A 24539-nucleotide genomic window follows, 5' to 3' on the forward strand; every position below is an offset into this window, starting at 1 on the left:
TTCTCAAGCTGGAGAGGCAGAGCAGTGCACATGTAGTGTGTACCCTAAGGTGTCAGAATCTGAGGGAAAAGGGTAAATTAAATTAAATTTAAACTAATTTTTAACTTCTATCGAAAATTAAAAGCGCTATTATTTAAGTCAATTACAATCAGCAATATTTTCTACTGTGATCATTTCCAAGTCAATTCCTTTGAACTTCAGCTGTCGTTCAACCAATCGGGTTACAGTTTGATCAGGAGCACGTGACCTTGACAGAACAAATGCCATTTCATCAATTTTTTCTAGATGTTCGTATTCAGTAGCGTACGACGGTGGGTTGGTTCTTAATGTTCTGCAAATGTAGATGACGAGGAAAAATTTGTCTTGGTAGATGATAAATAAATTTGGTCTTGTTTTAATGACATATTTGTCTTTGTAGTCAGCTACGAAATCGTTCTTGAGTAATCTTGATTGTGAGGACGGGTACACGTTAAGACTGTGCCTTTGACAGTAGAGGAACAGTTCAATGCAGTTGTAGCAAATTCTAGTATCCAATCGCAAATGCCAACCTAAATAATAGGAAATAACTACTTTTATTGACCAATAGTGTTGTTTTGGACATAGTTACCCGAGTTGTTGAGATTTTTTGAAGCATGGTTTCGTACATGGGTATACAAGGTCAATAATAATTTCAATTACTCCCTCTTTCAATTCAAGGATCATTTTTGCTGTTGACAACTTGCTTCATAGTTAACTTTCAAATCTTGAGAACAATATGGTTAGGTGCTGTTCTTGATCAAAAGCATAATCATAATAAAATTGTTTTGGTACTTGATTTGTTCTTGTGGCGAGACTCCCAAGTCAACGTGATCACAAGTCAGGTCAAAGTTACCTGGCTGAAAATGATTGAATAGAGTGGATAGAGTGGTGCCTTCCCGATCTTTTTACCGATTTTATTTTTGGCGAGGGTGGAATAGCAATTTGTAAAAGAACCCGGAATGAGTTAAATAATAATTCAAGAAATGATACATTTTTCTGCGCATTATTCTTGTTAATGTGCTTCCCAGGTTGAGGTCCCAGACGGAAGCAAGTATGTCCAGACCGTCCCAGACGGAAAGTACCTATGTCCAGACCGTCCCAGACGGAAGTTGCCTATGTCCAGACTTTCGTGCGTTCGCCAGACTTTCGTGCGTTCATGTCCAGACTTTCGTGCGTTCACCAGACTTTCGTGCGTTCATGTCCAGACTTTCGTGCGTTCACCAGACTTTCGTGCGTTCATGTCCAGACTTTCGTGCGTTCAACCGATTTTTGTGCGTTCATGTCCAGACTTTCGTGCGTTCGACAGACTTTCGTGCGTTCATGTCCAGACTTTTGTGCGTTCACCCAATTTTCGTGCGTTCAACCGATTTTTGTGCGTTCATGTCCAGACTTTCGTGCGTTCACCCAATTTTCGTGCGTTCAACCAATTTTTGTGCGTTCATGTCCAGACTTTCGTGCGTTCATGTTCAGACTTTCGTGCGTTTTTTGATGTTTCCAGACTATGTAATTTTGAACGCACGACGCCCCCCCTCGTGCGTTCATCTTCGGTCTGGACATACTTGCTTCCGTCTGGGACCTCAACCTGGGTTGTCTTTATAAGAAATGTGTATTTGAGCTTTATGGCTTTTAGAACACTCATAATTTTATCTAATAGGGTGATATCATCTTCAAAAATACGATTACAAGTTGAATATATTTTTGCATAAGGTGTACTAATATTAATACTGATACATTGAAACGATTAGGATTACATTGGCGGGCTTATGGAAAAAAGTTTTCTGAAAAATAATTATTTGCACGTTTTTTTTCTAACTTAGATCTGTTACGTTACCTGCTTTCCTATTTCAGCTTTCTCATATCTATTTTTGATTTTATCATCTGAGATCATTCATGTGAGGCGATGGTTCAATCTGTGTTCAATTGCAGCTTCCGATTTGGCCATTGCTTCAGTATATCCTCTTCTTTTATTTGAAATTAGCCCATTTGTGACCTGTGGTGCTTCAGAAATCCTTCGAAGGTAGTTACTCTGTCGCGTACCAGATGTGTTCCAAATTTGGGTATCTGACTGGTTTTGTTCACTATTATTGTAATCATATGCCATAAATTTTCATTTTCTTATTGTTTTGATTTTGTACGCAGCACCACATTATGTGCATCTTAGTGGTCTGGCTGGTTTATTTTGTAACAAAAAATGGACGCAATGAATTCCTAAAGAAATACTTTTGTGCTTAAAAGTGTCGTTGCCTGCGCACTGTTTGATTTTTTTTTATTTTAAATTTTTCTACGTTATTATAATATTATAATGTCAAAATATTATAAGTAAATTGTTCATTGTTTATGGTATTAAAAGGTATACGTACCTCAATCCACGTGCTGAATTACATCTTGGTTATTTAATCAACACCTGTTGCGATAAAAGCAGTTAAATAAAGTGCCAGTGTAATAAATTTTAATGCCCGATCGACACTGGAAAAACACTTCAGTATTAGACTACGAGTTTATCACACTCTTTTATCGCCACTGTTGCTAATTAAACAGTGGCGATAAAAGAGTGGTGATAAACTCGTAGTCTAATGATGGAAACAGTTGATAACCTTGTAGTCTAAAAAAAATTGTGTGTTGTGTGTGTGGTGTCTGGTGTGGGTGGGGTGTGTGCGGTGTGTGTGTGTGATGTGTGTGTGGTTTGTGTGCGGTGTGTGTGTGTGTGTGCGTGGTTTGTGTGTGGTGTGTGTGTGTTTGTGTGGTGTGTGTGTATGTGTGTGTGTGTGTGTGGTGTGTAGGTGGTGTGTGTGTGTGTGTGGTTTGGGTGTGGTGTGTGGTGTGTGTAGTGTGTGTGTGTGTGTGTGGAGTGTGTGGTGTGTGTGATATGTGTGTGTGATGTATGGTGTTTGTGGTGTGTGGTGTGTGTGTGTGTGGTATGTGTGTGGTATGTGTGTGTGTGTGGTGTGTGTGTGGTGTGTGTGGTGAGTGTGTGTGGTGTGTGTTTTCTGTGTTTCTGTGCGTGAGTGTGTGTGTTTATGCATGTGTGTGCCTGTGTATGTGCGCGTGCGTGCGTGCGTGTGCGTGTTTTTGTGAGGGAGTGTGTGTGTTTGTATGTGTCTGTCTGTGTGTGTGTGTTTGTGCGTGTGTGTGTGCGTTCGTGTGTTTGTGTGTGTCTCTGTGTGTGTGTGTTTGTGTGTGGGTGTTTGTGTGCGTGTGTGTGTGCGTGTGAGCGCGGGTGCGTGTGTACTTTCGTGCGTGTGCGTGCGTGTGCGTGCGTGTGCGTGCGTGCGCGCGCGTGTGCGTGGTGGGTTTCTGTGCGTGCGTGTGTGTGTGTTTTTGCATGTGTTCTTTATACCAACCTTTTCCCCATTTTTCATTTTGCTATGTGTAACCTATTGATCCTTGATTTTTCAAGAACGTAAACTATCACAGTAAAATGCTACTAAAGATCGGATGTTATAAGTCAAGAAAACTGTATGTTAAATGTGAACACCATGAACGTAAAAATGCGGTCATTTAGTGGGATAAACAAGGGCTGATTTTGGGTTAATAGTTGTCAACCATCAATTAAAATTTTTGATAACAAGATTTGTCTCTGCGTTCGCAAAAGCCGAAAAGAAACCGGCCAAGAAATTTTGCATTTTAAATAATCAAACACTGTTGCTGTGTCTCTTTGCATTAGAAGGTCGCTGAAATCAGGGGTAGAGGCAGACAATAGGGAGAATGAGAGACAGGACTTGAAACCAAGAAAAGATTAAGTGAGAGGAATTCGCAATTTTTGAAGGAGAAAGTGTCGGTAGCTGTGTAGAGGGTTGAAAATCTTCAATTGTGGAAATGGAAGCTTGTGTAGGTGATTGGGGGACTTCGTTTGTGAAGCTAAGTTTGTTAGTTACACGTTGTTCTCTGTTTATGGACTCAAGAACGAGTGGAGCTGTTGTGGGGGACCACTAAGGAGTGCGGAGGTTTAACTGTATAACACAGATTTCGGGGAACCAGGATTGCCTAGTATAGCCGAGAACAACTCAGTCTAAACAACTGTTTCATCTTCAATTGTGTGTGCTGTGCTTCTGTAAAATACAAGTTTGGTCGAAAGAGACATAAATTGGTGGTAAAACAATTCTTAAATAGGACTAGGATTAGGGTTCGAGTACAATATCTTCGGAGGGTGTTGATATCCTCATCGCACTTAATCGCGGCAGAAAATCCCGGGCTCAATGTCAATATCTTGTTTTCGATTTTGTCAATTATACTACAGGACTAAAAAAGAACACCGACTTGTGGATTAATGTAGTCGACCGAACTCTTTTTGCTTAGTGTTCTTTTTTTCCTATCAGTGCTACCATATACAATAAGCGCTATACTGGTGCTATAAAGCATTTTTTGATACACAAACATAACAACAGGTCGCTTCTTTGACATATAACACAAACACATTCACCACAGGCAACAAACTCATGAACGCTGTAGAAATGAAAGGAGCTACGATCTAAGTCCAAAAATACTTTTCCCCAGCCTGAACTCTTCTACAAAGAATGTTCACCGAGAGCAATTATAATTGAGAAAAATGAAGTAATGAGTAGCTGGGGCTGTGAAAACAATAAAATCTCAATGTTGAGTTCAAATGGGAAAAATTAGCGTTAAAGGTTGAGTCAGAGATTGAATTTCCAATACGGTTATTAACAATTAAACATGTAGTCTTGACAATGAGCTCAAAAAAAAATTTAGTAGTTAGAGGCATGTTTTTGATTTCTTTTTTTGCTGAACGATTCGAGGCTCCTCGTATGCACTCGCTTAAACTTAAGTTTTTAGTTGAAAGGGCACCTATCTTGATTATATGCACGCTGTTAGAAATAGTTTTTCGGAGGTTCAAAGCAGGCAAGCTAAAGAAAAAGGGCAGGAAGAAATGGAAAGAAGAGTGCTTCGTAGTACGAGTCAGTAAAAGCTTTACACAAAACATCAGGTCTTTTCCGAGACCACACAAAGACGATGGCTCTTGAGATACGAATGTACAGTGTAAACGCTTCAAAAGTTTCCTGAGACCTCAGCTACATGAATAAATAGCACAAATAACGAGCCATACAAAAAGTTCAACTGAGAGTATTGTAGATTGTCTTTCCAGATTAAATGATATGGAAAACCACTTAACACCAGTGAATGAAGGAACCCGTGAAAAGGTGTTGAGAAAATTTTTCATGATGAAAACAAAGCTTCCCAAATAAAATTTTACAAGAGTAATGAGCAAGAAACTGTAGCCAATCTTGTAGAAAGCAACAAAAACTTGAAAAAAAACTGTAAGCCAATGCATGAAGGAGGCTCAGAAGGGCTCGAAGAATTCTGTTGAGCAGCAGAATGTAGAAGAAGAATTTTTTTTTCGTACAAACCTCGCAAGACAATCTTGCATTTCACCTAAATTTGGACTCAGGTGTTAACATACTATTTATTAAAAACAAAAATTTTTCATAGATGTAGACAAGGAGATTTCTGGTACAATCATTGATACAAACATTAGTAAAATTTTTTAGAGGGAAAGCAACAGTTGCAATCAGAGTTTTGGATTCCAAAGACTCCGACCAAAAAGACAGATTAAGTAGTTCGTTGCTTGTGCCCAACAACACAAGGACCCTGGTATCAGTGTCAAAAGTTCGCGCAACAGACAATGAGTTCTTCTTTGGTAAGACATTAGAAACATCAACTCAAAGTTTAACGATTTTCTCTTTTAAGGAAAGAGATGAATTGGTTATCTGGCTAAGGAGAAATCTCATAGCAGTGCAGTTTACAATTGAGAGACAATGATTAAAGTGAAACCGCAGAGCAGTACAATTTAGATAATGGAGATGCCCCTAGGTTGTGGCTGAAGCGCTTCGGTCATAACAACGATGAAAACATTCACAAAGTAAACGATCAAGCAGTATAACAAAAACTATTTGAGCACGATTAAACAAAGTGTGACTTTTGTAAGACAAAAAAATCAAAGAAACATCTAGTATCAATTAATTCAGGAACAGGAGCAGTATAATTTCTAGAAATTGTCTATACCAAGAGTTTAGTGCCCATCCACCCCAAAGCGGTCGATTGCAACAGGTATGCAATAGGGTTCGTGGATAATTTTAGCAGGTATTAATAACTTTGTTTTTTGAGGTCAAGGGATGAGGCCGCTGGAAAATTTGTACAGTTCATTGCCAATATAGGAGAACCACTAACTTTAGCTTGTGATGGAGCAGGGGAATATGTCTCAACTGACACAAAGCCATTATATAGACCAAGGGCTTTAGACTAGAGTTTTCAGCACCGGGTACAACACAAGAAAATGGCAAATTTGAGGGGAAATGAGGAACAACAACCTTACTGGCTACATGTTTTTTAGAGCAGTCAGGATTTGAAAATCATTAAAGGCCAGATGCAGTTATTATGTCAAGTGAGATTAAAATGTATATTATGTCAAGTGAAATTAAAAAATTTTTGTTTCCATTTAGTTATTAAGAAGACACCTTATGAAGCAATGTACAAAAAAATCCAGCATTGTGTCTATGAAAAAGTTGTCGAAGCAACACAGTAAGTCTTATCTCGTAAGTATTCCAAATGCGAAAAGGTTTTTTAAAAATCTGAAAATCTTGTAATTTAACCCTCAACAATAATATCTTTTTGTTGAACACGCAGAAATGAAGGAGGGGATAAACAACCATAATCAGTTTGATGGAGATACGAAATTAAATCATGTAGTCTTTCATGGGGAAATTGTGAATAAAGAATTACTACCTAAGTCCATTGAAAAAGACATTAGAGATAAAAATTGGTATTAATCAGCGAAATTGGAATACAGCTAATTTGTTGAATATAAAGTCTGCCAACTGTTACAGAACGAAGTAATGAATCCCATTGGTAGCCGCTGGCACTTTTTGCTCAAATTGGTTCCTAGAGGAAAGATAACAAGATATAAGGCAAAATTCTTAGCTAGAAGTTTTAGCCAGGTACAAGGTCGAAAATACAATTAAGAATACACTTTTTTTCAAATATTAGAGTACCTTAAGTTAGGTATTTATATAGAGACACCGAGTTTAATCAAATGGCATCAAAACAGCATACTTAAACGCTGACACTGAAAAAAATTCATTCAACAGCCAGAAAGTTTTGAAAAAGTTGACAAGCCAGGAAGTCCATTACTTTGAATGCCGAGGACTAGTTTTTTGGTTTGAAACAGACCAGTATAAGTTGGTACTTTTAAATAAAAAAAATGTTCAACCAATGAATTTTCAGGCCGGCTTTTCAAGATAAGTGCAGTTTTATAATGAAAGGTGAAAATGGTATAGATGGTTTCATTGGGCATAGATGGTATAGATGGTATCATCAGGCAACATAGACATGAGAAAAACTACAATTGATTATTGTTTTAAACTTAATAATAGCTCAGGTGTAATCAACTGTGCTGGTAAGTTAAAGAATGGTAGATCTGTTTCAGAAGCTAAAGCTGAGTTTAACGCTGTGGTCGATACAAGTATGAAGTCATTCATAAAGCAAACCTGTTACGATAAACAGATCCTAATAATAGAAACTGTGTTGCTCTCAGTAAGAATTCTATGAATCATGGAAAGACAAAACATTTCGCATTGCACTTCTTTCGGAATTTAGTCGAAAATCGGCTATTAGAGCTAAACTATTTGCCTACCGACCACTTGGCTGCATACACTCTTACAAAAGCATTGTGAGGACAAATTATCTTTTTGGGATGTTTTTCTCGGAACAAACAATTAACATGATAGAATGAGTAAAGTTTATTGTAAATTGTTCAAAGTGTTAAAAGTTATATGTACCTCAATCCACCTGCTGATTTATAATTTGGCTCATTAATAATTGAGTTAATGTAATGAGAATTTCATACGTGCCATTTATAGGATCTTTGTCCTCAACGTTTTATTTTGTTATGTGTGATCTATTGACCCTTGATGTTTCAAAGATGTAATTTAATATAAAGGATCAGAATTAAATGCTAGTAAAGATAGGATGTTATGAGAAATTAGAGAAAGTGTAAGTTAGATGTGATCACCATGAATAAAAGAGTGCGGTAAGTTGGGTTAATAAACAAAGGCTGAAATTTGTCTGTGCTGATAGTAAATGCGGTCAACCACCAATTGCAATGTATATATTTGATTACAAGATCTGTCTCGTCGTTCCCATTAGTTGAAGCGGTATACCCTTAAAATGGACGAATTATACATAGCTGTAAATTTCTGAAGTTGCATTTTACCAGCAGCTGATTGTGTACCTTTCTGGAATTTTTTGACTGCGAGACAAACATTGTTGTCAAAAACTAACATCTTTTTTGGGTTATATATTATGATGTGGTGGTGGAAGAACCATATACTCAAATGGGGGTTGGGCCAATCCTCGCCAATTGATTTCTTCATCGTATAGAGTTTGTGAGTGGTAATTTTAGACAGCGCGTTCAGCGTAGAATACAGAATTAAATTTTTTTAATTCGTTTTTTGCACAAGCTATCGATTGTTAAATTTATTGTGATCGTTTGGCTAATTTCAGTTGTTTTTGTTCACATTTGCCGTAATTTGGCCCAATTTTTTGTCAATTTTGCGAAATGTGTTTCATTTTGAAAGACAAAAATTTTGTTGAATTGTTTAACTCAAGTTTTGGCTAACGCATCGAATAATTTCTGCACAGTTTCAGAAGTTTTTGTCAAAAGCGCACCAGTCATGCATCTGTTGCACAAATATTATAAAATAGCCGGATCTACAAACCTAACAACAGCTGACAGAATCTTCTGAAACGCCACAAAGGGCTAGATTTGCATCGGTTAAATATAAATGTGTTCTGCCTATAACACTTTGGCGATTTTTTTAAATAATTTTGTTCGATAATTGTCCAAAACTCATCAATTTGTTTTTGATTTATTGACTACTTTTTATCGAAATATATAACTCACCAGCAACTGGAAAAACTATTTTTTTGAAGGATCTGCAGCAGTGGCTAGGAAAATTTCAGTCTAATATTACGTTTTCAAAAAAAGAATCGAATTGTTCGTGGCGTTTTATTTTTTTTCTATTTTTTTCGGCACTTTTGTTCCTTTATTACTATGACCATTGTGAAATCAGACCAGATGATTTCAGACTATTCCTCAGATATGAGGCGATCCCTTTTACGCGCAAATGAGGCCAATAGAACAAATTTTGTATATTCAGTTTTTAAAACGCGAGTTCTTTTGTAGTCTTAGGACAATTTTTAATTATTATTGGTGCTAAAACTTTTCTGTGGAACTGTAAAAAGATCAATTTTGCGGGATAATGGTGTCCATGAATTTGAATACATTTGTTTGACACAATTTTGTGTAAGTTTTTGAACTTTACTCCCTTTTTAGTCATGTTTGTCAAATTGTAGCTTAGCCTCATTAACAACAGATCACATCTTTTTCTCTTGAAAACAGTCGAATTCGTTTTTAACTTTGGTTTTTGTATTTCTTATTTGATTTTTAGTCCGTCGATTCCCCATTTTCGATGATCTTTTTCTTTTCTCCATTTTTACACTAATAACTCGTGACAAGTTACTTTACAAGCGTTGAGAGAATGCAATTGAACACAGATAGTGCTCCTAACGAATAATTTATGGTTTTCGACGGCTTGTATAAAGTTTTCTTGAAAAATTTGGTTTAGTTTTTACTATTTATAACATTTTTGTTGGTTTTTTGTAATACTATGACTTTTTATGAACAGTTATGGTTCTCAAAATTTTCCTGTGGAACTGTTAAAAGATGAATTTTGCAAGATAATGGTCTTCGTGGCTTCGAATATATTTGTTTTACACAAATTGGAGTAAACTTTTGAATTTTACCTCATTTTCATTCATATTACTGTCAACTTGTAGCTTAGCCTCATGAATGGCCAAAGACATCTTTTTCTCTCGAACTATTGTTTGAATTTTACTCTAATTATACGTTTTCAGAATAGTTTTCTAGATACGTTTTCTACGTTTTCAGAATGGTCTTCTAGCTTTGGTTCTATCAGCTTTCATGAAAACTTTGTGATTTTGGAATCATTGTTTAAGCATGACTCTGTTCTCGGTGTCTTGTAACAAAAAACATACAGAAGCTAAGCTCCACCGGAGTTGAAAACCGTTCCAAAATTTTGCGTGGTTATTAGTTGGTGACCTTTTTGCATTAAATTTTTTCTTTTCTTTTTTGTTGGCAGTATTTTTGGTCTTTTTATAAACAAAAAGACATATTCTGTGCAACAACTGTTCTCAGTTCTTGCGTTTTAAATGGACTTATTCTTTGATTTCAGTGGATTGCTATTGGTTTTCATTGGTTTGAGAAAAAATGTTTTTAAGAAAAAGGAAACAGACTTTTAAGTTTCGTCTTTGTGCTTTTTTACACATTTGCCATCTAAACTCATTTAAGCCAAGTCCCGGATCGTTAATGAATTGCAAAAAATTTCAATTAATTGTGTTTTACGTGATGCTGCTTTGACACTGTGAAGGGTTTTTAAGAAAAAAGACATTGAGTTTTGGTTGAAAATAATGTTTTTTCTTGTTATTTGGTTTTCTTGTTTGTTTTGTCTTGTATTCTCGTTAATTGTAAATCTCATATGCGCTCTGAAGCGGCATCATTTATTTCTTTTATTGGTTTGAGTTTAAATCCATTTTTTTACTCACACACCGTTTATTTTCTAAAACTCTTGGATGCTTTCTATCTCTTACTAATTTGGAAGATAATTAAGTCGGCTAAAAACATGAGCGGTGTCGGAACATTACCCGAGTCGAGGTTTAGTCAAAAATTAATATAAGATTACCGCTGAATAGCGGTGTAAAAACCTTTTTCACCGCAAAGCGCCTGTATCTTTTCACCGCAAAGCGCGTTGAATGCGGTGAATTTTTGTAAGATTTGCGGTTTTTAGCGGTGTGTTTTTTTCACCGCAAATACCGGATTTCTTTCAAAAAAGAAACTGCCGTACACCAGTCCGAACCTCTCACCTCCTGCAAGTCAACAACATTTTATTGCACTGCGCCATCTGTCACTTACTTTATTGATAGTTCCTTTGAATTTAATATAAGCGTTGAAATTAACGGTGTTTATTTGTAAGATTGGCGATTTTAGCGGTGACAATTTCTTTTCACCGCTTAAGCTGTGAAAAGAAAAAGTCCCGGACCGTTAGTGATTTGCAAGCTACTTCAATTAATTGTGTTTTACGTGATGCTGCCTTGACATTGTGAAAGATTTTTAAGAAAAAAGACATTGAGTGAGTTTTGGTTGAAATTAATGTTTGTTCTTGTTATTTGGTTTTGTTGTTTGTTTTGTCTTGTATTCTCGTTAATTGTAAATCTCATATGCGCTCTAAAGCGGCATCATTTATTTCGTTTATTGGTTTGAGTTTAAATCGATTTTTTTGTACTCACAAACTGTTTATTTTCTAAAACTCTTGGATGTTTTCTATCTCTTACTCATTTGGAAGATAATTAAGTCGGCAAAAAACATGAGCGGTGTCGGAACATTACCCGAGTCGAGGTTTAGTCAAAAATTAATTTAAGATTACCGCTGAATAGTGGTGAAAAATCCTTTTTCACCACAAAGCGCCTATATCTTTTCACCGCAAAGCGCGTTGAATGCGGTGAATTTTTGTAAGATTTGCGGTTTTTAGTGGTGTGTTTTTTTCACCGCAATTACCAGATTTCTTTCAAAAAAGAAACTGCCGTACACCAGTCCGGACCTCTCACCTCCTGCAAGTCAACAACCTTTTATTGCACTGCGCCATCTGTCACTTACTTTATTGATAGTTCCTTTGAATTTAATATAAGCGTTGAAATTAACGGTGTTTATTTGTAAGATTGGCGATTTTAGCTGTGACAATTTTTTTTCACCGCTTAAGCTGTGAAAAGAAAAAGTCCCGGATCGTTAGTGAATTGCAAGCTATTTCAATTAATTGTGTTTTACGTGATGCTGTTTTGACATTGTGAAGGGTTTTTAAGAAAAAAGACATTGAGTTTTGGTTGAAAATAATGTTTGTTCTTGTTATTTGGTTTTGTCGTTTGTTTTGACTTGTATTCTCGTTAATTGTAAATCTCATATGCGCTCTAAAGCGGCATCATTTATTTCGTTTATTGATTTGAGTTTAAATCGATTTTTTTTACTCACACACCGTTTATCTTCTAAAACTCTTCGATGTTTTCTATCTCTTACTCATTTGGAAGATAATTAAGTCGGCAGAAAACATGAGCGATGTCGGAACATTACCCGAGTCGAGGTTTAGTCAAAAATTAATATAAGATTACCGCTGAATAGCGGTGAAAAAAAACCTTTTTCACCACAAAGCGCTTGTATCTTTTCACCGCAAAGCGCGTTGAATGCGGTGAATTTTTGTAAGATTTGCGGTTTTTAGCGGTGTGTTTTTTTCACCGCAATTACCGGATTTCTTTCAAAAAAGAAACTGCCGTACACCAGTCCGAACCTATCACCTCCTGCAAGTCAACAACCTTTTATTGCACTGCGCCATCTGTCACTTATTTTATTGATAGTTCCTTTGAATTTAATATAAGCGTTGAAATTAACGGTGTTTATTTGTAACATTGGCGATTTTAGCGGTGACAATTTTTTTTCACCGCTTAAGCTGTGAAAAGAAAAAGTCCCGGATCGTTAGTGAATTGCAAGCTATTTCAATTAATTGTGTTTTACGTGATGCTGTTTTGACATTGTGAAGGGTTTTTAAGAAAAAAGACATTGAGTTTTGGTTGAAAATAATGTTTGTTCTTGTTATTTGGTTTTGTCGTTTGTTTTGACTTGTATTCTCGTTAATTGTAAATCTCATATGCGCTCTAAAGCGGCATCATTTATTTCGTTTATTGATTTGAGTTTAAATCGATTTTTTTTACTCACACACCGTTTATCTTCTAAAACTCTTCGATGTTTTCTATCTCTTACTCATTTGGAAGATAATTAAGTCGGCAGAAAACATGAGCGATGTCGGAACATTACCCGAGTCGAGGTTTAGTCAAAAATTAATATAAGATTACCGCTGAATAGCGGTGAAAAAAAACCTTTTTCACCACAAAGCGCTTGTATCTTTTCACCGCAAAGCGCGTTGAATGCGGTGAATTTTTGTAAGATTTGCGGTTTTTAGCGGTGTGTTTTTTTCACCGCAATTACCGGATTTCTTTCAAAAAAGAAACTGCCGTACACCAGTCCGAACCTATCACCTCCTGCAAGTCAACAACCTTTTATTGCACTGCGCCATCTGTCACTTATTTTATTGATAGTTCCTTTGAATTTAATATAAGCGTTGAAATTAACGGTGTTTATTTGTAAGATTGGCGATTTTAGCGGTGACAATTTTTTTTCACCGCTTAAGCTGTGAAAGAAAAAGTCCCGGATCGTTAGTGAATTGCAAACTATTTCAAATAATTGTGTTTTACGTGATGCTGCTTTGACATTGTGAAGGGTTTTTAAGAAAAAAGACATTGAGTTTTGGTTGAAAATAATGTTTGTTCTTGTTATTTGGTTTTGTTGTTTGTTTTGTCTTGTATTCTCTTTAATTGTAAATCTCATATGCGCTCTAAAGCGGCATCATTTATTTCGTTTATTGGTTTGAGTATAAATCGATTTTTTTACTCACACACCGTTTATTTTCTAAAACTCTTGGATGTTTTCTATCTCTTACTCATTTGGAAGATAATCAAGTCGGCAGAAAACATGAGCGATGTCGGAACATTACCCGAGTCGAGGTTTAGTCAAAAATTAATATAAGATTACCGCTGAATAGCGGTGAAAAAACGTTTTTCACCACAATGCGCCTGTATCTTTTCACCGCAAAGCGCGTTGAATGCGGTGAATTTTTGTAAGATTTGCGGTTTTTAGCGGTGTGTTTTTTTCACCGCAATTACCGGATTTCTTTCAAAAAAAAACTGCCGTACACCAGTCCGAACCTCTCACCTCCTGTAAGTCAACAACCTTTTATTGCACTGCGCCATCTGTCACCTACTTTATTGATAGTTCCTTTGAATTTAATATAAGCGTTGAAATTAACTGTGTTTATTTGTAAGATTGGCGATTTTAGCGGTGACAATTTCTTTTCACCGTTTTAAGCTGTGAAAAGAAAAAGTCCCGGATCGTTAGTGAATTGCAAGCTATTTCAATTAATTGTGTTTTACGTGATGCTGCTTTGACATTGTGAAGGGTTTTTAGGAAAAAAGACATTGAGTTTTGGTTGAAAATAATGTTTGTTCTTGTTATTTGGTTTTGTTGTTTGTTTTGTCTCGTATTCTCGTTAATTGTAAATCTCATATGCGCTCTAAAGCAACATCATTTATTTCGTTTACTGGTTTGAGTTTAAATCGATTTTTTTTACTCACACACCGTTTAATTTCTAAAACTCTTGGATGTTTTCTATCTCTTACTCATTTGGAAGACAATTAAGTCGGCAAAAAACATGAGCGGTGTCGGAACATTACCCGAGTCGAAGCAACATCATTGATTTCGTTTACTGGTTTGAATTTAAATTGATTTTTTTTACTCACACACCGTTTATTTTCTAAAACTCTTGGATGTTTTCTATCTCTTACTCATTTGAAAGATAATTAAGTTGGCAAAAAAACATGAGCGGTGTCGGAACATTACCCGAGTCGAGGTTTAGTCAAAAATTAATTTAAGATTACCGCTGAATAGCGGTGAAAAAATCTTTTTCACCACAAAGCGCCTGTATCTTTTCACCGCAAAGCGCGTTGAATGCGGTGAATTTTTGTAAGATTTGCGGTTTTTAGCGGTGTGTTTTTTTCACCGCAATTTCCGGATTTCTTTCAAAAAAGAAACTGCCGTACACCAGTCTGAACCTCTCACCTCCTGTAAGTCAACAACCTTTTATTGCACTGCGCCATCTGTCACTTACTTTATTGATAGTTCCTTTGAATTTAATATAAGCGTTGAAATGAACGGTGTTTATTTGTAAGATTGGCGATTTTAGCGGTGACAATTTCTTTTCACCGCTTAAGCTGTGAAAAGAAAAAGTCTCGGATCTTTAGTGAATTGCAAGCTATTTCAATTAATTGTGTTTTACGTGATGCTGCTTTGACATTGTGAAGGGTTTTTAAGAAAAAAGACATTGAGTTTTGGTTGAAAATAATGTTTGTTCTTGTTATTTGGTTCTGTTGTTTGTTTTGTTTTGTATTCTCGTTAATTGTAAATCTCATATGCGCTCTAAAGCGGCATCATTTATTTCGTTTATTGGTTTGAGTTTAAATCGATTTTTTTTACCCACACACCGTTTATTTTCTAAAACTCTTGGATGTTTTCTATCTCTTACTCATTTGGAAGATAATTAAGTCGGCAAAAAACATGAGTGGTGTCGGAACATTACCCGAGTCGAGGTTTAGTCAAAAATTAATATAAGATTACCGCTGAATAGCGGTGAAAAAATGTTTTTCACCCCAAAGCGCCTCTATCTTTTCACCGCAAAGCGCGTTGAATGCGGTGACTTTTTGTAAGATTTGCGGTTTTTAGCGGTGTGTTTTTTTCACCGCAATTACCGGATTTCTTTCAAAAAAGAAACTGCCGTACACCAGTCCGAACCTCTCACCTCCTGCAAGTCAACAACCTTTTATTGCACTGCGCCGTCTGTCACTTACTTTATTGATAGTTCCTTTCAATTTAATATAAGCGTTGAAATTAACGGTGTTTATTTGTAACATTGGCGATTTTAGCGGTGACAATTTTTTTTCACCGCTTAAGCTGTGAAAAGAAAAAGTCCCGGATCGTTAGTGAATTGCAAGCTATTTCAATTAATTGTGTTTTACGTGATGCTGCTTTGACATTGTGAAGGGTTTTTATGAAAAAAGACATTGAGTTTTGGTTGAAAATAATGTTTGTTCTTGTTATTTGGTTTTGTTTTTTGTTTTGTCTTGTATTCTCGTTAATTGTAAATCTCATATGCGCTCTAAAGCAACATCATTTATTTCGTTTACTGGTTTGAGTTTAAATCGATTTTTTTTACCCACACACCGTTTATTTTCTAAAACTCTTGGATGTTTTCTATCTCTTACTCATTTGGAAGATAATTAAGTCGGCAAAAAACATGAGCGGTGTCGGAACATTACCCGAGTCGAGGTTTAGTCAAAAATTAATATAAGATTACCGCTGAAAAGCGGTGAAAAAACCTTTTTCTCCCCAAAGCGCCTCTATCTTTTCACCGCAAAGCGCGTTGAATGCGGTGAACTTTTGTAAGATTTGCGGTTTTTAGCGGTGTGTTTTTTTCACCGCAATTACCGGATTTCTTTCAAAAAAGAAACTGCCGTACACCAGTCCGAACCTCTCACCTCCTGCAAGTCAACAACCTTTTATTGCACTGCGCCATCTGTCACTTACTTTATTGATAGTTCCTTTCAATTTAATATAAGCGTTGAAATTAACGGTGTTTATTTGTAAGATTGGCGATTTTAGCGGTGACAATTTTTTTTTACCGCCTAAGCTGTGAAAAGAAAAAGTCCCGGATCGTTAGTGAATTGCAAGCTATTTCAATTAATTGTGTTTTACGTGATGCTGCTTTGACATTGTGAAGGGTTTTTATGAAAAAAGACATTGAGTTTTGGTTGAAAATAATGTTTGTTCTTGTTATTTGGTTTTGTTTTTTGTTTTGTCTTGTATTCTCGTTAATTGTAAATCTCATATGCGCTCTAAAGCAACATCATTTATTTCGTTTACTGGTTTGAGTTTAAATCGATTTTTTTTACTCAGACACCGTTTATTTTCTAAAACTCTTGGATGTTTTCTATCTCCTACTCATTTGGAAGATAATTAAGTCGGCAAAAAACATGAGCGGTGTCGGAACATTACCCGAGTCGAGGTTTAGTCAAAAATTAATATAAGATTACCGCTGAATAGCGGTGGAAAAATCTTTTTCACCACAAAGCGCCTGTATCTTTTCACCGCAAAGCGCGTTGAATGCGGTGAATTTTTGTAAGATTTGCTGTTTTTAGCGGTGTGTTTTTTTCACCGCAATTACCGGATTTCTTTCAAAAAAGAAACTGCCGTACACCAGTCCGAACCTCTCACCTCCTGCAAGTCAACAACCTTTTATTGCACTGCGCCGTCTGTCACTTACTTTATTGATAGTTCCTTTCAATTTAATATAAGCGTTGAAATTAACGGTGTTTATTTGTAATATTGGCGATTTTAGCGGTGACAATTTTTTTTCACCGCTTAAGCTGTGAAAAGAAAAAGTCCCGGATCGTTAGTGAATTGCAAGCTATTTAAATTAATTGTGTTTTACGTGATGCTGCTTTGACATTGTGAAGGGTTTTTATGAAAAAATACATTGAGTTTTGGTTGAAAATAATGTTTGTTCTTGTTATTTGGTTTTGTTTTTTGTTTTGTCTTGTATTCTCGTTAATTGTAAATCTTATATGCGCTCAAAAGCGGCATCATTTATTCCGTTTATTGGTTTGAGTTTAAATCGATTTTTTTACTCACACGCCGTTTTCTTCTAAAACTCTTGGATGTTTTCTATCTCTTACTCATTTGGAAGATAATTAAGTCGGCAAAAAACATGAGCGGTGTCGGAACATTACCCGAGTCGAGGTTTAGTCAAAAATTAATATAAGATTACCGCTGAATAGCGGTGAAAAAACCTTTTTCAGAACAAAGCGACTGTATCTTTTCACCGCAAAGCGCTTTGAATGCGGTGAATTTTTGTAACATTTGCTGTTTTTAGCGGTGTGTTTTTTTTTCACCGCAATTACCGGATTTCTTTCAAAAAAGAAACTGCCGTACACCAGTCCGAACCTCTCACCTCCTGCAAGTCAACAACTTTTTATTGCACTGCGCCATCTGTCACTTACTTTATTGATAGTTCCTTTCAATTTAATATAAGCGTTGAATTTAACGGTGTTTATTTGTAAGATTGGCGATTTTAGCGGTGACAATTTTTTTTTACCGCTTAAGCTGTGAAAAGAAAAAGTCCCGAATAGTTAGTGAATTGCAAGCTATTTCAATTAATTTTTTTTATGTGATGCTGCTTTGACATTGTGAAGGGTTTTTAAGAAAAAAGACATTGAGCTTTGGTTGAAAATAATGTTTGTTCTTGTTATTTGGTTTTGTTGTTTGTTTTGTCTTGTATTCTCGTTAATTGTAAATATCATATGCGCTCTAAAGCGGCATCATTTATTTCGTTTACTGGTTTGAGTTTAAATCGATTTTTTTTTACTCACACACCGTTTATTTTCTAAAACTCTTGGATGTTTTCTATCTCTTACTCATTTGGAAGATAATTAAGTCGGCAAAAAACATGAGCGGCGTCGGAGCATTACCCGAGTCCAGGTTTAGTCAAAAATTAATATAAGATTACCGCTGAATAGCGGTGAAAAAATCTTTTTCACCACAAAGCGCCTGTATCTTTTCACCGCAAAGCGCGTTGAATGCGGTGAAGTTTTGTAAGATTTGCGGTTTTTAGCGGTGTGTTTTTTTCACCGCAATTACCGGATTTCTTTCAAAAAAGAAACTGCCGTACTCCAGTCCGAACCTCTCACCTCCCGCAAGTCAACAACCTTTTATTGCACTGCGCCATCTGTCACTTACTTTATTGATAGTTCCTTTGAATTTAATATAAGCGTTGAAATTAACGGTGTTTATTTGTAAGATTGGCGATTTTAGCGGTGACAATTTTTTTTCACCGCTTAAGCTGTGAAAAGAAAAAGTGCCGGATCGTTAGTGAATTGCAAGCTATTTCAATTAATTGTGTTTTACGTGATGCTGCTTTGACATTGTGAAGGGTTTTTAAGAAAAAAGACATTGAGTTTTGGTTGAAAAAAATGTTTGTTCTTGTTATTTGGTTTTGTTGTTTGTTTTGTCTTGTATTCTCGTTAATTATAAATCTTATATGCGCTCAAATGCGGCATCATTTATTTCGTTTATTGGTTCGAGTTTAAATCGATTTTTTTACTCACACACCGTTTATTTTCTAAAACTCTTGGATGTTTTCTATCTCTTACTCATTTGGAAGATAATTAGGTCGGCAAAAAACATGAGCGGTGTCGGAACATTACCCGAGTCGAGGTTTAGTCAAAAACTAATATAAGATTACCGCTGAATATTGGTGAAAAAACCTTTTTCACCACAAAGCGCCTGTATCTTTTCACCGCAAAGCGCGTTGAATGCGGTGAATTTTTGTAAGATTTGCGGTTTTTAGCGGTGTGTTTTTTTCACTGCAATTACCGGATTTCTTTCAAAAAAGAAACTGCCGTACACGAGTCCGAACATCTCACCTCCTGCAAGTCAACAACCTTTTATTGCACTGCGCCATCTGTCACTTACTTTATTGATAGTTCCTCTGAATTTAATATAAGCGTTGAAATTAACGGTGTTTATTTGTAAGATTGGCGATTTTAGCGGTGACAATTTCTTTTCACCGCTTAATCTGTGAAAAGAAAAAGTCCCGGATCGTTAGTGAATTGCAAGCTATTTCAATTAATTGTGTTTTACGTGATGCTGCTTTGACATTGTGAAGGGTTTTTGAGAAAAAAGACATTGAGTTTTGGTTGAAAATAATGTTTGTTCTTGTTATTTGGTTTTCTTGTTTGTTTTGTCTTGTATTCTCGTTAATTGTAAATCTCATGTGCGCTCTAAAGCAGCATCATTTATTTCGTTTATTGGTTTGAGTTTATATCGATTTTTTTTACTCACACACCGTTTATTTTCGAAAACTCTTGGATGTTTTCTATCTCTTACTCATTTGGAAGATAATTAAGTCGGCAAAAAACATGAGCGGGGTCGGAACATTACCCGAGTTGAGGTTTAGTCAAAAATTAATATAAGATTACCGCTGAAAAGCGGTGAAAAAACCTTTTTCACCACAAAGCGCCGGTATCTTTTCACCGCAAAGCGCGTTGAATGCGGTGAATTTTTGTAAGATTTGCGGTTTTTAGCGGTGTGTTTTTTTCACCGCAATTACCGGATTTCTTTCAAAAAGAAACTGCCGTACACCAGTCCGAACCTCTCACCTCCTGCAAGTCAACAACCTTTTATTGCACTGCGCCATCTGTCACTTACTTTATTGAAAGTTCCTTTGAATTTAATATAAGCGTTGAAATTAACGTTGTTTATTTGTAAGATTTGCGATTTTAGCGGTGACTGTTTTTTTTTCACCGCTTAAGCTGTGAAAAGAAAAATTTCACCGCTTTAAAGTTTTTTCACCGCATTTATCGCACTGAGCGAAAATCTTACACTTTTCAGTCAAATTCACCGCAAATCTTACATCTTTTTAGCGATTTTTAGCGTTTACACCTCGACCTGTGTATGTGCAAACGCACGTTACCGAGCCTCCTCGTTCCGCGAAGGACTGTAGGCAAGTTTGTCGTAACAAAATACTTGAGTTATTGAGTTGCGATTCGTTGAGCAGACGTCGGTGAATTGTTCCTGTCTTTAAATATAACAAAAGAATGAAGTAGTTGCACTTTCCGGAATCGCATTTTAAATTTAAATTGTCTGCTTGAGATTTTTATGCGTTTGGATTTAGGGCTATATATTTTGTTGTTGTATTTGGCTCACAGGTATTTTTAATAAAGCTCATTTTTAATTAGCAACAAGGGGGCTCGGTAATGTGCGATTGCACATAAGGTTCCGACCCCGCTCATCCACAATTTTGGCATAATTGTCTATCAAATGAGGAACAGATAGAAAAACCCAAAAAAAAACAAAAAAAACCCAAAAAAAAACCCAAGTATTTTTCAAAAAATCAGTGTATGAATGAAAAGATAGCCTCCAAAGCAAATAACTCAGTGGAATAAAAGATGATGAGCTAGATTGATGAGATATGCCAATATTTAGAAAGCGAGTAAAGACGAACAGCAAAATCAAAAAACAAGAACAACAAAAATTAATTACATCAAAAATTTTAGTCCGTTTTAAAATACCAAACTTAATAATAAAGTCAAAATACCATCAGATAAAATTGAAACTAAACAAAATAACAAAAATTACCGGAAAAGATATGGGACCAGTCCATAAAAAGGTTTGTAACAATTAAACAAAAAGGGCAAAAACAATAAAGTTAAAAAACTCATCTTATTTTTTAAAAAACAATCAACATCAAATGAAAACCTTTAGAAATCATGTAAAATATCCCAAATGTGTGCGATTACCAATGCTTCTCCAGAAGTGCATTAAGAATTGCATTCAATTTTTTGCAGATAAAAAGAACAACAAAAAGACAACAAACAGAAAATCAAGGAAAATTGCCAGAAAACGCTGTCGAAGCCGTAGGGCCATATTATGGCCCTCAAAATATTTTCGATTGCGCCTTCTTCAAACACCAATAATGTAGTATGTGGCTTTTTATTAATGAGACTCAAGTAGACAAACAAGAAAAAAGAGCAAAAGTAAGTAAATTCTGATTTTTTTTTCGAAACAAAATTACTTACAAAGGCATGAAAGCCATTAATTAGAAAATGAAACTAAAAAATAGGTTCCTGTATTCTTCCAAAGGAAGCCCATAAGACCTGCAATCATCAAGATTATGTCTTGCGTCTACAAAAAGAACGTGAAATATGAAAAAAAATTGAATTAATTCGATTTTTTTTGGATGAAAAACCGGTGTCGAAGCCAATAAGGTCATAACGAATTCTCTAAAAATATTAAATTTTGTGACACCAACCGTTTTTGACAAAAAGCGTCATATTTGACCTGTTATTAACGAGACTAGATAACAAAAAAACAATAAATATAACAAAATTGCGAAGTTGATCAGTTTTTTTTTTCTATTTTGGAGAACAGTTGATTTCAAAGTCATGAAAGCCCTCACCTATCTACTCATCTCAGAACATCTGCTCATCTACTGTACCATAAAAAGCCAATGAAACCTGTGATTATACAGGAAGTTTTATGCGACTAAAAAGACAAAGTAAAAACGACAGTTAGAGACAAAATTAAGAAATTCAATTAAGTTCTTCAAGAAAGAAGTGGCGAAGCTGTTAAAACGATAATCCATATCTTTCAGTATTTTAATATGCTCAATTTTGCCCTATTTTAAACGCCAATATTTTGATATGAAAACTGTCAATAATATGATAATGTGACAAAAATAGAAGACATGAAAAACTGGCAATTAACTAAAAAAAAATCTGTAATCTAGTAGTATGAAAGCCAGAAAACAATAAATTACGGCTTAAATCCGCAATACATGTTGAATTTTCAATCATTAGAAGAAGAAGCATTCTTTCTTTGGTGACATTAAGCTACAAATCGACCAAATTAAGAAACAAAATAGAGGAAGAGTTCACTAAGCCTTCATTTATTTAAAAATCAATTATTTTTAAAAGTCAAAACGACCATAAGCTCTCAAGTAAAAAACTAATTGCATTAGCTTGGGGATTTTTAGGAAACCAATCGGACCTATCACTCCTGAGCTTTGATTTTAAATAATTTTAAAAAAATTTTTAAAGAAAAAATCCGACTGATTACAATCCGATTTCTTTTTGGATCGTAACAGTCCAAGATTGGTCCAAAACTAGCCCTACCAATGCATATCTTCCATTAGGAACACTTATTTTTTTTGAATGTTATACGTATAGATAATTTGTTAGTAAAAACTCAAAAATAAGTTCCGCGTTTTTGATAATCAACGAGTAAAAGTAGCAAAAAAACAGCAAAGTTTTAATTACAAAGCATTTTCAACAGATAGCTTCCTTCTGAGTCTACAAGTATTGTATTAGTGTTGTTTGGGGGTATACTTAATCAAATTGGAATAAAGAAGCTTATTTCGTGCTGTTTTTGCTGCAAAAGGCTGAAGTTTGAAATATTTAGCCCAAATTTTTGACAAAAAATTTAATCAAAAATTCTTTTTTGTCGTTAAAAATAAAGTCGTTAAAACATTATTTTTAAAAAATGAAACAAATTTTAGCAAAATTGACGACAATTTAGGCAAAAATTCCGGAAAAGGTGAATAAAAACAACGGAATTCACTCTACTTTTCTCGGAAGTTTAAACCTGGATAACTCCCTGTAATAAACGAAAACAAAAAAAACCGTTTTAAAGCCATATTCTACGTTGGGCGAGCTTTCTAATGATACCAGTCTCAACTCTCTACAATGAATATATCGATCGGCGAAAGTCCTCCCCGGCAAAAGTCCTCGGCGATAGTGCCTCCCCCCTATGCATCTTTTATAGCGCCTATGTAAAAGATAGCACGTGCCCCTGGGGGGCGTGAAAGATATAAGCCCACTAAGCTGGGAGATCCAAGATCTTCTAAAATATAAGTTTCTTCAATCCGAGACTTATTGCCCTTGCACAATTGTCAAAAGGTTATGGAAATTGTTTTGTTAACACTGGAAAGTCAAAAGAAAGTTCATTATGCGACAGGCAGTTCATATTATGCGCAGCTGAGCAGGGCAAGACAATTTAAGAAACGCCTGTTGAACTGATACGTCATTAGAACCCCGTTTTTTTTTTTACTTACGCTTACACAATATTACGAAATAGAGCGAATTGGCGACTTGACGACGAGTTTTTTCGTCGTCAAAATTGTCTCCAAAAATGCGCATTTTCCGAGCTACGCTGGCTAGTTTTCTGGGGTGATGCCATAGTGTAGTGAATAAGAAATGAAGTAACAACTGGCAAAGTGCCACAGATTTATTTAAACTTTCTCGCCAAATGGCTTGCAAGTCGGTTCCTTAGAAATATCGGATCTATTCTGTTTCAGCCCTCAGTATTTTTTATACCTTCAATTACAATTTATGTATTGTTATATAGCACTTTACTATATGTAAAATATGGCAGGTGCGGCTGGGAGAGGGGACAGGGGCGTAAAATTTATATGCCTATGTAAAAATATCGATAAGACTTGTGGAGTTTGTTACATACCACGGCTGTCTGTGTGAACAGAAATGTTGCTTCGCATGCAAAGTGAAGAGTATTCGTTTACCAATGAGTCTTTTGATTTTCTCACCACAAACCATCTTCCTATTAAATTATCCCTATTGACAGGAATTGAGGAGCGTATCCTCCGACACGTTAAACTGTTTCCCAAAGATGAATCGAAGCTTAAGATGAGTGTCGATAATAAAAATATGAGGAGTTTTTGGTACAGCTGGAGTACAAGAGATTCCATTTTCACGACTGTGTAGTTGGCTTTCCGTTATGCCTCCGATAATTAAAATCTGTTTTCAATAGTGGCTCTTTGGAGCTCAGAAAATTGAAAAAAGTCAGTAGTACAAACTTTGTAAGGCACAGTTGATATCAAATTAAAGCGCGAAATGAAGGTGCTGTTTCGCTATAACCTTTTGACCTTCGCCAGCGCCAAATAATCTCTCAAATGTTGACGATAATCAAAATATAACTGCAAAAGGTCTATGAAATGTGATATTAATTTACGAGCACGAATTTTCTTACGTAAATACGACTATGTATAGTTGATCTGTGAACAAGCGGTAACTGACACTTAAAATGTAGAAAACAAGAACACAGATGCCAAAATTACTCTTTTGTGCTTTGACTACTATTTCACGATCTGCAACCTATATATATCTTATAAAAAGGCAGCTATAATGAATCTGCCAACGCTAAGAGGAAT

At 35.6% G+C, this 24539-nt stretch overlaps 1 protein-coding gene across 3 annotated transcripts; it reads right to left on the minus strand.

Moving 5' to 3' along the window:
• Nucleotides 1-66: 66 nt before the first annotated feature.
• LOC142350916 (uncharacterized) lies at nucleotides 67-24245 on the minus strand. Of its 3 annotated transcripts, none has more exons than XR_012760930.1 (2): nucleotides 2379-2456; nucleotides 67-548 (listed from the first exon to the last, which is right to left on the minus strand). XR_012760930.1 is itself a non-coding variant. In XM_075402938.1 (2 exons), exons 1-2 carry the CDS (start codon nucleotides 24075-24077, stop codon nucleotides 139-141), a joined length of 657 nt encoding a protein of 218 aa, XP_075259053.1. In that variant the 5' UTR covers nucleotides 24078-24245; the 3' UTR covers nucleotides 67-138. The 3 variants fall into 3 exon arrangements, 1 of the variants encoding a protein (XP_075259053.1); XR_012760929.1 differs by lacking the exon at nucleotides 2379-2456 and adding an exon at nucleotides 1850-2218; XM_075402938.1 differs by lacking the exon at nucleotides 2379-2456 and adding an exon at nucleotides 23831-24245.
• Nucleotides 24246-24539: the final 294 nt, after the last annotated feature.

The sequence above is a fragment of the Convolutriloba macropyga genome, chromosome 1, assembly GCF_964194025.1.
Source record: "Convolutriloba macropyga chromosome 1, txConMacr16.3, whole genome shotgun sequence".
NCBI classification, from domain to species: Eukaryota; Metazoa; Xenacoelomorpha; order Acoela; family Convolutidae; genus Convolutriloba; species Convolutriloba macropyga.

What these genes read in the sequence shown, in the direction of transcription:
- LOC142350916 (XM_075402938.1), bottom strand. Translation starts at nt 24,077, where the DNA reads ATGGAATCTCTTGTACTCCAGCTGTACCAAAAACTCCTCATATTTTTA. An exon ending in TGTTCACACAGACAGCCGTG is followed by an intron (nt 549 to 23,830) that starts GTATGTAACAAA and finishes CCTATTATTTAG; the next exon opens with GTTGGCATTTGCGATTGGAT.